General features: G+C 42.7%; 1 protein-coding gene across 1 annotated transcript in view; it reads right to left on the bottom strand.

Moving 5' to 3' along the window:
• Nucleotides 1–536: 536 nt before the first annotated feature.
• Nucleotides 537–17,205, bottom strand: part of LOC135462179 (trithorax group protein osa-like) — a 59,802-nt gene continuing 43,133 nt past the window's right edge. Inside the window, exons 13-23 of the mRNA XM_064739577.1 lie at nt 16,078–16,568; nt 15,220–15,934; nt 13,813–13,976; nt 10,745–10,939; nt 10,349–10,571; nt 8,685–9,573; nt 7,292–7,710; nt 6,410–6,517; nt 4,482–4,678; nt 3,608–3,731; nt 537–2,928 (exon numbers count right to left, since the gene is read on the bottom strand). Of these exons, the coding sequence (XP_064595647.1) occupies nt 722–2,928; nt 3,608–3,731; nt 4,482–4,678; nt 6,410–6,517; nt 7,292–7,710; nt 8,685–9,573; nt 10,349–10,571; nt 10,745–10,939; nt 13,813–13,976; nt 15,220–15,934; nt 16,078–16,568 (5,732 nt within the window). The 3' untranslated portion in view covers nt 537–721. The remainder of the gene's footprint in view (nt 2,929–3,607; nt 3,732–4,481; nt 4,679–6,409; nt 6,518–7,291; nt 7,711–8,684; nt 9,574–10,348; nt 10,572–10,744; nt 10,940–13,812; nt 13,977–15,219; nt 15,935–16,077; nt 16,569–17,205) is intronic.

Below are 17,205 nucleotides of genomic sequence, written 5' to 3' on the forward strand. Positions count from 1 at the left end.
TGTGTTCCAAATGAAACAAAGTTTATACATAAATATTTATATATCTGTGAGATACGGCTTGCCGTTTCCTTTGAATTCGTGTCCAGTGACCTGGGTTGTATGCTGGAGTTCCTCTTGACAATTGCCATCTCTGTACGGCCAGGCCATGTGGAAAGACTACAGGCTTAACCCGATTTACAGCAACAAACAAACAAAAAAAAAAAGGGGGCAGGGGGCGGGGGGAAAGCTCTGTAACACAAACGTGCTCTCTTGACAGCAAGCACCGAACAAAACATATTCTGATCTATATACAAGTGCCAGTGATACCAGAGGCAAGTCAAAAACCCAACAATCTACTGGCAGTCCTCTTAACTGCACATGCAATGAAATCACCATGTTTTGCATTTGTAACAAGAACAGCCAGTGCAAAGAGAACCACAAAGTGAAAACGATTTTTGTCACCAGTCCATTTTTTCTGGTGCTCTGCATCATACCAGTTGATGATGCTAGACTTATAAAGATGTATATATATATATATATATATATATGTTTGTATGTATATATATGAATATATCTGGACCCCAAATTCTCAGCTAGTATGTTACATGATAGAGGGACCGCCGGACAACACTGGTAGAGTGATTATTATGGTAAAAATGTAGAGGAGAAGGTGTATGATGAACAATGGTGTGATCACACTGAAAACAATGACTGTACATAAATACTAACTCTTTGTGCCTGTTCAGGACTGTGAGCACTCGTACAAAACCTCAGCCAAGATTTGCGCCACATGTTGGTCAAGAATTTGAGACATGACTAATGCTAACAGTCTACTTTGATGATGTACAAATAAAGTCCGGTTTTCTGGCACGCGGGCCATGTGCACTAGCGTGGATGCAGCACGCCGAAGCATGTCCAGGCTAGTGCCCATTGTCTCAGGGTTGTCGCGCAGCATTTGCACACCGTGAGTGTTGGCCACTTGCAGGGCGTTCTGCTCGGCCGTTTCCAAGAAGTCAATGAGCAGTGATATACAAGGGTGCTGCATGGCAATGGCTCTGGCAGCACTGCTGTCCCCTTGCACCAGAGCCGCCAGCATCACGATCGCAAACTCCTGGGTCACTTGCTGCTTCTTGTTAGCCAGCAGTTTGCAGAGGTTACTGAACAGCTGTACAATACGACTAAATGGTGGAGTAGCTAGCATGAGATCCACATTAGCCTCCTGAATACTAAGTTTACACATGGTCTCCAGGACAAGCCGTTGGGGGGACAGGACGGAGGTGGATGGCATGGTGGGCAAGGGATCTTGGGCACATGCAGATGGACAGACAGACCAGTGAAGTAAGCCATCAAGAATTGGCAGGCAGATTTCCTCTGGATACTTGGACAGATTGAGCTTTCCAGACAAATTTGCCAGCGTGACCAGCGTGTTCTCCCGTAGTGCGTTCAAACAGTCCCACCACCAACCCTCGGCCCCGTGTGTTAAGTCAACCAGGTCCTCAGCTACGCTGTCATCATGGTCAAGCTTTGGCCGTTTCTTGGGGCGAACTTGATGGGTGTGATGCAGCAACAAGAGCTTGCCCAGAATGTATAAGAGTCCTGCATGTTTAGACATTTCCTTATCGTTTCCTGGAATGAATGACAAACTCCTGATGATGTTTGAAACACAAATGCAGCGCCGGCTGGTTTCTTCCTGAGCAGCAGAGGTAAGACAAAGGGCAGGCTCGTCCCTCTGGTAAGCTTCCTCTTCTAGATCTTCCTTTAATGGCCTCTTGAAGCCTCGTAGTAAATCCTTTGTGTTCTCAGAGCTGAAGAAACAAGCCAGGTATGGCTTACTGCTGCTATTGTCTTTGTCTTGGCATTCACTTTTCATGGAATTGTCTGCACTGGAATTGGCAGTGGAATCAGATGTTTCTTTCTCATTTGATTTCGTGGCACTATCTTCCTTAGAGTCACCAGAGACTGGCTCCTTAGAATCCTCGGTTTTCTTGCCCTCATCTGTTTTATTGTCCTTTCTTTCACCATTGACACACGACTTATCAGTGCCTGTTTCCACTTCCATTTTGTTGTTGTCTGGATCACTAGGTTCAGTTTTTATGGGAACTTTGAGGAAATCGTTTTTCACATGATCACTACTGTCCAAAACACAATTGCTTTTATTATTTGTGGAGTCCTTAGTGTTTACCTCAGGTACTTCCGCCTTAACACTGTCCTCTGTTGAAGTTCCATTCATCTCTTTAGAACATTCTTCTAATAATTCACAATTTTCCGTAGATGCTGAGCTATTCTCATCACATTCCCTCTCCATTTTGACTCTGGAGATGCTATTTTTAGAAATCCAGCGGTAGAACAGTTCCTTCATTATGGAGAGGTTATCATCACTTTCAAAATGCGTCGCTATATGTTTGGTAGTTTCCCCACACCCAACTTTCCAGTGACGCACGCCACTATCAAACCCTACATAAGTGTCCCAGAGTTTGGTGTCTGCCATTATAGCAGCATCTTTTGAGTTCTCTTCCACTTTGACAGACTTCCCCTGCCTTGTGACATACGTGTAGTTCTCCCAATTAAAACTGTCTTTCAATTCCTTAGGATCTGGCACTACCAATCGACTGTCACAATCAATCTCATCCCTGCTCATGTCCATTTCCAGAGACTCATCAGCCTCAGCATCGTCCTCTGACGTGACTTTTAATTTTTTACGCGGCGACAGCGATTCTGCCTTCTTCGCACGTCCAATTTCAAGTTCCTCAAAGAAACCAAAGATCTGAACGAGGCACTGGCGGAAGTGTTCTATCAACACCTCCAATAATCCAGGAAGATGAATTAGACCGAAGTAGCCCACTGTGTTGTCATCATACAGCATCACTGAGAGGGTATCCAATGCCCACGTGCTCTCTGCTAACATGCCAGACTTCAGGGCCATCATCAACCTCCAAGCTTCTATAGGACCTACAACACAAAGTTAACATGCTACACTTAACACCATCACTATCTTTTAGACAACCTCCTTCCTAGTTTCTAAAGCCATAAAATCATAACATTAATGGACACCTCACGAAATGGAACCAGTAGCTCTCATTTGTCTAGGGGCTCCTTGACTGGAATCTCCAGGGGCTTTACATTATAGAGGTAATTTCCATATTTTGAATCTCTTGAGCCAGGTGCCGGTTATTTATTTCTGTATCTGACTGCTGTTTAATGCCACACGCAAGTAAGAACTTTTCAATTACACGATTGCAGCATAGTTTTATGGGTAGAGAAAATCAGACTGGAACTTACAAACTTTTCTAACTACACAACTGCACACTATTCTGGTGGAAAACAAGTGGTCTTCAATGAACGACACAAGGTAAAATTACAAAAACAACATTAGCTGTGCCAAGACACACATTAACCACGATCCACTTAGATCTGGAGCTGTCACGCTGAAAGCTCAACGGAAATTTCACCGGCTATATAATAGTGGCAGTGCATGAAATAGTTCTCTTTCTTAACTATTTCAAGGGCTTTGGACGTCCCAGTCTTAACAATTGCTACACCTTTACCATGGTAGCATCTGCTCCTAGATGCTCCGCTATTTGGTGAATTGTACTGCACAAATCTCCCGAGGAATAGTCACAGTACATACCAACATCTTTGCTTGTGAGCTTTTTCCGTTTTGCCAACAGAGGCTGGATGGCTTCCACACTGTCAGGTGGGAAAATGATCTCCTTTTTCGGCATAAAGTGAGTATTCTGTATCATTCCGGACTTCTGTAACAGCAAAGTCATACCATCTGACATTAGCAAAACAACAACTGTCCCTTAAAGGGATATGGAATCATTTCTAATTGGCTGGTGTATGAGATGTATGTTTCAAACAAAGACAGAGAGGAATCACCTTAACAAATGTACTTATGTCACCATGGTTTAACGGGGGCCTCCGTGGCTCAGTTGGGTAGCCCGCTAGCGCAGCGTTATGACCCAGAAGTCTCTCACCAATGCACTCGCTGTGAGTTGAAGTCCAGCTCATGCTGGCTTCCTCTCCGGCCTTACATGGTAAGGTCTGTCAGCAACCTGCGGATGGTCGTGGGTTTCCCCCGGGCTGTGTTCGGTTTTCACCCACCATAATGCTGGCCGCCGTCGTATAAGTGAAATATTATTGAGTACAGCGTAAAACACCAATCAAATAAATAAATCATGGTTTAATAGACTGTTGCCAGGCTCTAGAATTTTTTCCACTTAGTTTTATGGGCACAGTTTAACATGACACCTAACTCGTGAAGGGTTTTCATTTATAATTCAAGAAGGTCCAAGTTCAAAAGTAGATGACTGAATTGAAAGCAATTATGTCACAATTAGTACTGATACAAATGATCAGAGTATCTGAAGTGGGCCTCTATATGAACAACAGACAGCTTTCTGCAGGCTGCTACCTGCCCTTTCTGAACACCCTACAACTTTTGTTTAGGTGTTCATATTTGGTATACCCATCTGTCAGTGAGAGCAGGAGGTATGACATACCTGTAACTTAGGAGGTGACATGTAGCCCATCTTTTCTCTCTGAGGAGACATCTGTCTGTTAAGTCTGTTATACATGGCCATATTAGAATGGTGTCCCGGGGGAATGTTGCCCATGGAGGGCCCTGAATAAGGGGAGCCTGGGTGCTGCGGAGGGTATCGAGGCATGGGTGACCATCCACTCATGTCACGGCGAGATTCTGGAAAGAGGAAATATAAGCAACGGGTTTAACACTTTCAACAACCAATGTATTCTCTTGCAAATATCTCCCTGCCTACAGGTAACTCAAGATCTGTTGAGAAATCAAAATGTTTCTGAAAGAAAAGCTTTTGGAGGATTACATCTTTTATGTATGATGAATCTTAGGAATCAGATTCTAATGATGAATGACCACGTGAAATATGTTTGTGACAGGCAGAAAACAGAAACAAAGACGCTGAATCAAACCCTGAGATACCATGATGAATTTGTTCCATGCAAACTTTAACACACGTACTCGAGAATATGGGATAAAAGTTCTTAAGAAACAGACCACTTTGCTGACAAGGCAACAACGGTACCTGAATGTGAGCTACACTTGGATCTTTATCTTCCAATGTATTTAATACTGATCATCTACTTCTGAATCCTAAGACAATGATACTATCTGTACTCCGCTGGGGTTGCTCAGAAACTTTTTTAAGATCTCGTCTCTAGGATTTTGTTAAGGTCAATCATAATAAGCTTCTATGGTATGCTCTGATCAGTGTTTCGTTGCCTTACAAATCTGAATGCTTCTACTACCAACAGGATTTCTTTGTAAATAAGAAAAAGTTTTTCCCGCATAAGCCTGTCCAATATCCTCAAATAGTTTTCAACTCCATTCAATTCAAACTGCAGTCTAAATGTATTTTGTATTACAATAATGCACATGCCATCAAATGTGACGTAACACAAACCAAGCCTATCAAAAGAACTCCCATTCTTGGTTTTAGTTAAACATAAATAAAAACATGTAAAGGAACCATGACCAGGTAAGTGGTGAATAACAACAATTCTAAGAACCTTTCACATTTCTAATAGTTTATCAGCTCATGAAGATAAAGCATGCTTAAATGACACCATGTATTGATAATGTATGACAGCATAAATGAAAGCATGCAGTTTTGGATATAGATGCTTGAGAGATTAGTCTAATATTTTTTCCATTTTCATCATTCACAGGTGAGGAGAACACAAACAAACCAATTCCTGAAACCAGGGACATAGCCTCCTGTAATAATCAAGGAATATTTCATATTTTCAGTTTAGCTGATCTCTTAACCGACAATATTGGTTGACCTTGAACAATGGGTCAGCCGCTGTAATTCAGCAAGCAGCATGGATACACACTGGTGTCCTTACTGCTGTTACATCTTTATAATGCTCCACGTGCAAAACAACACAGATAACACTAAAGCCAACCAAAAGGTGCACAGCTATTCAACAGGCATCCTATTTTTTCCGGTAACTTTTCAGTAATATCAAGCTTCACAGAAATTCTGACAATAAAAAAAAAAAAAATGTTCTTTTCCTTTTCTTTTTTCATTTTGGGGACTCTCGTGGAGATTTGTTAAGGCATTTTTGTATTTCGTAACAAGCTTCTGACAACATGCAAAGGTGGTCTCTGATGGCACCTGCAGTATTACCAAAACACAAGTTGATGCCCCCATTCTACATGTTTGGTGGACATTGCCATTATTTGTGTGTTGATCGGTCAATTACCAGTGGGTATTAGAGTGAATTAGAAGTGAAACCTCAGCATACACTGTGTAGTCACACCAAGTAAAAGTCACTTCACCAAGCAAGACAATCACAAAACCAGACCACATGTTAATGGCCCCCAATGAGAGCCGACACAGAACAAGTGCAGGAGAGCATGGTGTCTGTCTGACACCATCAGAACACCCACCGGCCATTTGTCCGTCATGGTGAGGAGGTAGCATACCCGAGCGGTGTGGACCATACCCAGATCCCATGGTGTTTTTCTCGCCGTACATTGACGGCTGCTGGCAATAAGCTGCAGGGAAAAATAAACGCAGGCAGACCTCTATTAATTTTTGGACTGGAAGGTCATAAACTAGGTCCTCATTTGCTCTAGAGTCTCTTCATACTAAATCACACTATCATTTTGTTGGGCACAAAAAATGTGCCCAACTGTTTCCCTGTATTTTCCCATTATTCCTAGTTATGCTTCATCAGAAATCCATTTTCTCCTCACAACACCAAACAAGCTCTGAGCTAACAGAAAATTGAAAGCCTTTTGACTGAGGGGCAGATGACCCTCCCAAATGCAACACACCCTGAATGGACAGCTGGGAGCAGTAATCTAGTTTGAAGAGCTGCCATAGACTTATGCTGCATGTTCAGCGGAGAACACTACGTTAAGCTCCATGTGCAGAAGTAGGCCTGTTGACCATATTTGTCCAAGAAATCACTGACATGACTTACTTGTACACACTTAGCTTAACTTTGTAATATCCCTTGGAAAGATGATACATATTGATTTCCATGGTGTGATTTTTTTCTATCTACGCAGCGTAAAAAAAAAAACAAAAAAGAAATGCACAATTAAGGCATAGAGTGGCAGCCAGCCATCAAGCCAAGCAGACAGGTTGATGGAAGCATGAAAATTGAAGGGCAGGCCTTATTTCATGAAGCGCACGTGACATTGTGTTCATTCGATTACTGTAGCAATGCAATATCTAAACTGCTCCCTGCTGTTGCAATCTTTTGAACACAACATTACTAGCTCAGTGTCAAGAGGCCACAGCTAGATGGCATGTTCAGTTACCTGGTGGCATGTTGTATTCCGGGCGCTCCAAGTAGCGCTTGGGCGGTGTGCCATAAATGGGTCTTTGGCTGGGGAATGGCGAGGACTGTGCAGACTGAGGGGTGGAGGGCTGTGGCGGCTGCTGGTGTGGGGGTGGAGGAGGTGTCGGGTAGCGCTGATACTGATCGGGTCCGCTCATGGTCTTACTTGGGGTAGGAAATCCAGAGCCCTGATTTGGAAAGCCCGCTTGCTGATTGTACTGGTTGGGCTGTGACATTGGAGGACGGGGGGAGGCCTGCTGACTGCTGTAACGGCCTGGGTACATCTGGTCGGGCCCGTGCTGCTGTGATGGGGGTACACCACCCATAGGCTGCTGGGGGTGAGAAGGTGAGCGGAATGGCTGGTTCCCAGGAGGGGCCATTGAGCCTTGCTGCTCATACCTATATACAACAACAGATTAAATACACGTTATATTATCTATATTTCTATAACTTATAATAACATGAAATAAAAAAACAAACAAAAGGACACTATGTGCAAATAAAATATACGTCTAATCAACCAAAGTTTCAATCAATCAGATCCAAGACACAAATCATCCCAATAAATCCTTATTCATCCATAAGAATCTTTCACAAGTTCATTTCAATGATACCTTATGTCATGACTGAGACAGATACCTCCAGTCTGCTGGTAAAGATTAATTGGTGTTTTATGCTGAACTACCTCATGAATATGACAACATATCCATAGGTGGAGGAGACTGAGTAAACCACCAGCCTTTTCTACAAGTTCTGCATGAATTTCCCCCACAGAGCAAGAAAAAGCTATAAGCCATATTGGTGCAAAGCAAGAGGTCTTCAAGACCTTCATGTCAGATGACCTGAATGACCACAAGAGTAAGGTTGATGTAGATTTTTCATGATTAGAGGATACTGCGCTTTACAGTGACAGTTAAATACAATAAATATTGCTCAAGCGAGAGGTTGAAAAGATAACGCAGGGGATACAGATTTGACAGGGTTATCTTTTCCAGCTTTCACGAGATCACTGAATATGGCATTCAACCTTAACTCTGCAACAGCAAAGTATAAATATTCTTTTCATCATTTGTATTTGATAATATGACAATTCTGAGCAATTAAATGTTTATATGTTGAATGCCTTTAGCTGCACACCTTCAGACTTACACACAGTATGAAGTCAGGTGTTGTTGGAGGAACTAAAGTTAACCTTGTATTATGACGTCATCTCACTCAGTTCAAATTAAAACATCATAAAATTAAATATTTCTTTTCTGATATTATGTAACATATGAAAATGTAAAACCAAAAGTGATGTCTGACGTGAAATAACGTTTTAATCGTTGAAAGAAATCCTGACACTTCACTTATACAATGATAATAAAATGCACCTTTCAAACTGCTGCTGCCCGAAAGGATACTGGCCACTGGTGGGACCAGCCTGATTCATACGATTCCCACTGAACTGACTGGAGTTATTACTGCTGTAGGGGTCTGCCGACTGGTTGCCACTGAAGCCATCTGTGGACAACTGTGACCCAGGGGGACCAGGGGGCCCAGGTGGTCTACGGTAAGACTCGTTGAAAGGTTCTGTTTGATTTGGGGTACGATTCATTGTGTCATTGTAGTTGCTAGCAACAGGATGGCCTGCACTGCTGTTATAGGGTGGCACAGGAACATTGCTGCCTCCCATTCCACCGCGATTACCAAACTGATTGTAGCTGTTGTTCATTGATGTGGGCGGTTGCATCCCAGAGTTGTAAGGCATCTGGTTGTTCCCTCCATACCTGGGGTACTGTGTGTTAGGGTTAGTGTTCGGCTCATCCGCAAATGGATCCTGCACACTGACGCTGTCCGCATTGTTCGGCATCATGTTGCTGGCATTACCAGGCTGCGGGGGAGGCATTCCATTGCTACCCGGCCCCATCATATTGTTTTGTGGCATGTTGTAGTTGTTGTGAGGCATCATGCTGTTCTGGGGCATGTTTCCAGGCATCATAGTCCCTTGCATGTTGCCACCGCCCCCCATGGGCTGGTGGGCACCCATGGGATGGGGCTGCATGGAGCCCATGGCACCAGGAGGGGGCATGTTTGGCAGGCCCCCACCCATATTGTTCATCATGCTGTTGGGTGGCATCATGCTGTTGCCCATTGGCCCCATACCTACATCGTTGCCCATGTAGCCCGTAGGCTGCTGCATGCCTGGGTGGAAGGACTCCATTCCCTGACTGTTGGGCGCGCTGGCTGGTCGGAATGCATCTTGAGATCCTTGAGAATTAGCTGAGAGAAGCATGCAAAAAAAAAATCAACATGAGTAAATGCAAAACCTATTACATGTACAACATAGCTATGTGATATACAATCATGTACATAAATGTGTGATAAAATGTAAATATGCTACAACCACAATGACATTTTTATACATGTTTGAAAATATTTAATGTCGTACTTGGTTTCGAACAATTTCAGATTTCTTAGCCAGTTTTAAAAGTGTCTTGATCTGGGATGTTTTTAGTCTGGTCAGCATACCATGTTGTTGCCACAGAATCTCAGAAATACTGCATTCAAACCCCTAAACATTCACTCATTCCCTCAGTGAGAGTTCTAAGTCAATTACGCTTTTCTCATTAGCACATGCCTATTTCCAATGTTGAATAATCATGTTTCATAGTCACTTCTTTTATTCCTAAAAGTTGAATCAAACTTGAACATCTCTTTCAAGCAGCTAACAGTACAGTATCCTTCATACCAATATTACTGCATAGTCTTTCACCCAATTACTGTAAATCTGTAACACACCTTTTGGACGTCTAAAGCACTTTTCCCAGTGAAATTTATGCACACAATTACTCAAAGTTAAATACAAAGTAAAAATGATCTCATTGTGTAGCTAAAGATCTAGGGGTCATTAAACTGGGCAAATTATTACAAACCCAGGAGTTCTTCTGGAATGCTTAAAAAATACTGATTGCAGCATAAGTTGAAAAAGTATTTTATGTCTACAGAAGAAGTGTTAAGACAAAAAGTGAGCAGATTCGGATCTGCTTTATCCTACCTGGTGAGGGTGCTCGAGCCCGGTTCTTACTTTCCCTTTTCTGCTGGAGCGCAGCCTCCATTTGGGCCAGGATAGGGGCAGGATCAATCCCCCCCTTGTCGAATTTACACTCGTAAGAAAACAGGTATTTGATGTAATTTTTCTTCAGCGTAAAGGCAGCACTAGCAGAGGCCCCAATGTTCACCACACCACAGATTTCTTTCCACTTTTTTGTTTTCGTCACCTGAAAGTCGCACATTTCAACAGAATCATAATGAGATATTAAGTTTTGGAGCTGAAAAAAAATCACGCAAAATGATTTTCTTAGTCATGGACAAATTTTAGATGAAATACAGATATGTCTTAAATTATTCTACTGTACAAATTTACAAATACACAACCTTTATGAGGACTTACCTCTACCATCCCTCCTTTCTCTCTCACTTGTAAATACAATTTGTACAAGTCTAATGGCTGCTTGCTAATAGAAGGCATGGCAGTCACAGGGTTTCCTTTTTCCTCTAAATACTGGAATAATTTTTCCAGGAAGGGCCGCCTGTTGGGCTCATCTCCCATTTCAAACAGCTTACTCAGGTCAGGCGTGCTGGACTTCTGAAATCACAGTGCACAAAAATCACAGGTTAAAAACACGGTCACAGATCTGTTACAAATTTAAAACATTTCAACATAAATATGTTGAACTAGCCTTTCTGGCATGATGTGAACTTCTACATCTCCATCCATTACCAATTTGATCAGCAATTAAACATGCAGCACGTAGATACACTCATCTGTAAGAGAAGAGTGTATCACCTGTACAGCGACTGTACACTGTGTTTTTTTAAACGAATTTATCATACATACAGTAATACAGATGGTTTTTTAAAGATACAAATGTCATCAGTGTTTAAGAAGATCACCCACTTACCACTGCCATGTAAGCAACCCACTATGAACCAAATAAAAATGCCAATTAAATATAAATAAATCACTACATTGTTAGGTCCTTCATACAGGTGTGCTATCCAATAATCCTGTTCAAAGTATTTCCATGTTCCCTTGGTTTTTCCACCATTTATCAGTAATATGAAATCATCAAAAAACAGTGAACAATAACAATATTAACAATTCATGCAAAACAAAATAAAATGGGTGACAAACAAAACCTTCAAACATATGCTTGGTGCAACTAGAATGTGAGCACGACTGCTCCCGATTAAAGATCAGTATCATACCCTTGATAATGTAGTGGTAATGCCAAATTAATGGAGTGAAAAACCATGCACCAAAACTAGCTGGTTATTAAATCATTCTGAATGTTTCCTCATTAAGCTCGTGAAAGTACCAACATAGGCATGCAATAAAACACGATACATCAACGTACATATTCCTGTACACGACTGAGAGCAAGGAATTCCAACTGCCACCAGGGGTGGTAATCCAGAAAATTCTCAAAATACATGTACATGTTTTAGATTTACTATATTTGCCATAAAAATGTTGCCCATAAATCTATAATTTTAAAGCCAAATATATTACATTAGGTTATATTTTTCCCCTAGAATATCACTCTACCTTCTGAACAAACCTCAAGATACCTACTTAAAACTCTCAGAATCTGGTAAAATGAGCAACTTAGCCATGGACTAAATTTACAGTCAAATACAGTCGGCTCAGAGTTACCTTTCCTTTCCTACAGACCTATCAGTTATATCACAAGTCCTGTTTAACTGACGATAAACAGCGAGAACAGATGCACCAATAAAAATATATACCGTTTTCACAATTTGGAACACATTTGACATATGTTGACTGGCATCCTGTGGGAAAAGGGGCCAAAAACTGGGGATAGACTGGAGAATGAAGGCGGTTAAAGTCTAAAAGAAGGATTTGAACAGGTTAAATGCAGTGGCAATGGTTTGAGTCAGCAAAGTCAGTAAGTTCAGTCATTCATTCGAGTACTCCATCTTCCAGTTGTTTATTGACTACCATGGTTAATACCCAGTAACAAAGCAGTGTTTAAAATACTTTAATCCATATTACAAAGAATCACCAAAGCACAATACTTATACCGTACTACACCAACAGCCATACCAGCAAACAGTGAATGAGACAGACAATAATAACCCGGGTGGGTGGAGTGATGGGACAGGGAAGGCTGGCGTGGACGGAGCGAGTGGACAGGGCATAGGACCAAGGGGGTCAGGCCTCCTCCCTTCCCCAGGGAATGAGGGTGTGAGGGGTAAGGGTGGAGGGATACGGGAGTTAGGGCTGTATGGGGCACACATGGATGGAAGCATGCAAGCCAGTGATACCCATGAAGTTTGGACCCAAGAAAAGGGGAGACAACCCCTGCCCCTTCTCCAGCCCACCGCGTCAACAGGACAAATATTGAACCCCAGTGTCACAGTACTGTGCTTACATACGGTACACCACCAACCAATGACTGGCAAGGTGCCACACCATATCAACTGTGACCACCAGACCACGGACACGCGACAAAACTAGACCAACCCCACCGGAGAGAGGACCAGCCCTGTGGTTAGTCCCACTTACTGGTGTGCCAGGCCAACTGGGGCTGCTAATGTTGTCAAATTCCTCATGAAAGGACGACACACTCGCGGTGCCTGGCGACGGGGCTATGCCAACAGGGGTTTGTGGCAGGCTTACACTCTCCTATGGAACAAATACACACAAAGTTTACACCAACTCACTTTGAGAAGATCGGGACTCAAAGAGGGAAAAAAAACAAAAAACAATTATCAGGATCCCAATAGTGTTCATGAAACCTGTACTTTCCACTTAAGAATGTGTCGCAGGCAAACTTCAGTGTATAATGAACTGTAATCTTCCAATGATCCGCATGCCTGACTATAAGCATCTAACAAAGTCACGCAGCTGCTTACAGCCAATGATAAGTCATCTTATACTACTGCCATTCAGAACTCTAGAATCTAGTGAACAGAACAAATGCAGATAAGAAAACTAAAAAATAGACATCAAATTGTCAGTGGCATGCCTGAAACATAAAGGATTAATCCTTGTCGGGCAGTGCGCCGTGAGTTCTTCAGAGAAAAACAAGGACAGCATTTAAGACACAGGCAAATGAGACTATTCTAAAGTTCAAGTCAACTGAAAAACAAAACCACATCAAAGGGCCAGCAGCACATCTGCCACGAGGAGTAGTCTCCCCTGCATCCCTTCAGCCTCAACCCTGGCATTCTGTCCTCTCCAGCAGCCCTGTTGTTGGCTCTTCACAAAGTACCAGCATTCTCAATTCTAGCAAGATACAGAACAGAGCCTGATATCCCCAGTACAGAGATATTAAAACACGGGATATATGGAGAAGTTACAGAGAGAGAAAATCGTCTACTGAACACATTCACATGCATGTGCCAGAAGTCAACAATTTATCTAGGCTATGAACAGGGTTAGACGACAAATCTGAAGAAAAACTAAACTTCTGTGGATCTTCGTCCCTTTACCTTTTTCTTTTTGTCCGGCGTATCTTCTACGACAGCTGGTGTACACACAACGGGCAAGTTGACCATGTTTTCTGAGTGAGCATCTGTACTGCTGCTATTGCTGTTCTCAGCAATGCTCGTCACTGGGCTGGTTATACTCTGTGTCACCACGGTTGAGGTAGTTACTACAACAACAACGCTCAACTTATAACTAATACACATGCATATATAATGTACCTATACTTGGTGTTAATTAACTTACTTGACTAGTTTTTTTATGACTTTCTTGGGAATGTTTCATGTAAATGCAAATGACCTAAAATTTTGTCAATGGCCAGATTGCTCATGTTGTCCATAAGTTCTATTGATCTTAAAAAGACTTATTTGAAAGTTGGGATATCCTTCTGGAAAAACCCCCGAGAGGTAATATTTTGTGACATTTATTTGCTCTAAAATTTATTAGGGTAAAATTTCAGACCATATACAACATATCACAACAATCATTTTCATGGGTGGCAGAAACTAGGCGGAAGCCCTGGGCAAACTACCACACATCCTTTGTGCTTGTATACATCTGAATGATGAATCCTCTGATTCACAAAGGCACAACTGGGAGAATGAAAACTGGGGCCAAACCTTCATTGATAAAAAGGGCTACTGGGAACCTTTCACCATCCAAAGGCCTAATATTTTGGGCATTTCACATGATAAAATCAGAAGACAGAGTTGATTTTCTATCCTCTTGATCCTCATGTTTTTTATGATTGTTTTTTAAGGCAATTTCTGGACAGGGTATACAACAATATCATTCATGTGAACAGTTTCATGGATTTGTTTGTATAACTATAAGAATTCAGTTCCATACACATCAGTCTAACAAATGTGAAGAATTTTGTCTATGGGTTAAGGGTGAATATAGGACTAATTTGACAATCTGTCCAGAGATGAATTTGACAACTTCGTTAAATTTCCCAGGAATTTTTCTGAACCTTCATTGTCTAACAGCCAATACAGACTTAGCCGGCTTTTAGTTTGGGACTAGCTTTAAGTTTGGGGGGGGGGGGGGGGAGGGGGGGGGTCCTTCAAGTTGGGGGGATTTACTTCAGATGGTGAAGTAAAGTCAATCCAAAGTATCAAATTCAAAGAAAAATCACCTAACTTATTCAATGTGTCACTACGTGAGAAATGCTACTCTCCAAACTCAACAAACGGAGACAATTTCACAACGCACAAAAAAACTGTGTCTACAAAAATCAAGTTGATATCTTCACTGAAATTCCAGATCAGTGTTTTTAAGGTATCAACAGTACACAGCTGTTTGTCAAAGTCACGAAATTCAAATCTGATGGTAGGCCAATAAAAATAAAGGTACACATGACACTGGAACTTTGACAAGCACACAAAGTATACGTTTCAGAAAGTACTTACCTGAATTAGTAGTGGCTGTTGTTGTTGATGGCTTGACCTCCTCACCACTTTGCGCTGTGCAGTTGAGGGGTGCACTGGTAGAGGGTACACTGGTCGGAGGACCAGAGACTTGGAGGCCCTGTGAGGCGGGCACCGGGGCCGAGGCAGGCGTAGTCGGGGCACTAGTGTGGGCTGATCCAGCTGTATGCTCTATAGGGCCAGACTGACCCATACTGGAAGCTGGGTTAGCACTATTCTGGGGTTTGCTGTCTGCCGATAGAGGTGGCGTAGGTCCTGAACCACTGGAACTTGAAGAGCACATTTTCCCCGAGCCCATGGACGAAACGCCCGAATCCGAGGACACTGAATTAACACTAGAAGCCACTGAACTGTTTGACATGCTGGTATTGGGTATGCCACTGCCTGGCGGGTTGGAGGACATGATTCCAGCACTCATATTGGCCATATTGGACAAAGGGTTACTAGAGTTTGTGGGAAAACCTGAGTGGTGGGGCATACCTACATTAGGCATGTGTGAGGAGTGTGAAGGCATATTCGACACCCCGGGCATGCCTGAATGAGGTGTGGAAGTGTTGGGCATGCTCATATTGGGCATGTTAGAGTTTGGCATATTCACTGATGATGACATGGTAGAATGGGGCATCATGGGCATACCTGAACTGCTGGACATGCCCCCAGCCTCGGACCATTGAAATTGGGCATCTGGTTCATAGAACTAGGCACTGGAGATTGAGACATGGAGTTAGCATTTGGCTCATAGGCTGGGAGTTCGACATTTGATTCATTCCGGGATAGCCTCCTGTCATAGAGTCATGTGGCCCAATGGAACCCATCTGGTTCATGGTCTGGGGCGTGTACATCCTCTGGTGGTTGGTCATGGGGGTGGGTACTGGGCCGTACGCTCGGCTGTGGACGATTGACCGCAGAGTTGGCTGCAGCCAGCATGGCCGCCTGGGCAGCAGCCTGAGCACCTTTAGCTGAAGTGGGCGGGCCCACCTGGCTGCTCATGTTCGGTAAGCCACTATTCATCGGCGGTCCCATAGAGTTCATTCCCATGGCCGAGTTTGTGCCCGGGGTCGAGTGACTGTTCGACGTGTTAAAATTCCCATACTGGTTACCCATTCCCATGTGCATATTATTTCCCTGGTTGAAGGAATTGGAATAGCCAGAATTGGGCATGTTAGGCATATTGGGCATGTTCCTGTTCATATTGCCGTACATGGAGCTGGCCGGGGGCATCTGACTGGGTCCATTGAAGCTGTTCTGGTGGGGACCACCATAGCCCTGCATGCCTGAACCAGGACCTGGGCCTGGACCAGGACCAGGACCTGCCTGACGAGGATAGTTACCTGTGAAACAAACAGACACATCAGTAACAATACTACTTCATCAACTATCAAATGAAAATCCTATTACTAAAAAGGAAAACATTACATGCAGATAATAATTTTCTTCAGTTAGTGCTGGCGACATGAATAATTCAATGAGTTTGTAGTCCACTTTGTGATGTGTTTGTCTTAGTATACTTCACACAATACAGAGAATGAAACTCTCAAAAAATTATATACTGAACAGACTAACAAAAAAAAAATCAGAAATGCTTCCTCAAAACACCTAGCAGAATATCATGATGAGCTCCACCATCTTAATAAAGTCATTAACATTCCTGTGCTGCAATACAGAGGTCACTTTCACAACACTTTGTAAGTCACATTTCTCCTGACCTTTTTCCGTAAAAAGTTTATAGTGCCATAAGGAGACGTCATTTACAAGAAAAGTTGTGAAAAATTGATTTATGCAGTTTTGTGAAAGTGGCCATGTATCAACGGTTGTAATGCACAATATCACTTTCATCATCATACGACAGAAAAATTGTTAAGTATGACGTCAAACCCCAAACACTCACAATATCTCTTGCCTTTTGTCATGCCAAACATACCTTGATGGAACTGTGAGTTATATTGAGGAAAATGCCCCATCTGGCCC

Source organism: Liolophura sinensis, chromosome 1, assembly GCF_032854445.1.
Source record: "Liolophura sinensis isolate JHLJ2023 chromosome 1, CUHK_Ljap_v2, whole genome shotgun sequence".
Lineage (NCBI taxonomy): Eukaryota > Metazoa > Mollusca > Polyplacophora > Chitonida > Chitonidae > Liolophura > Liolophura sinensis.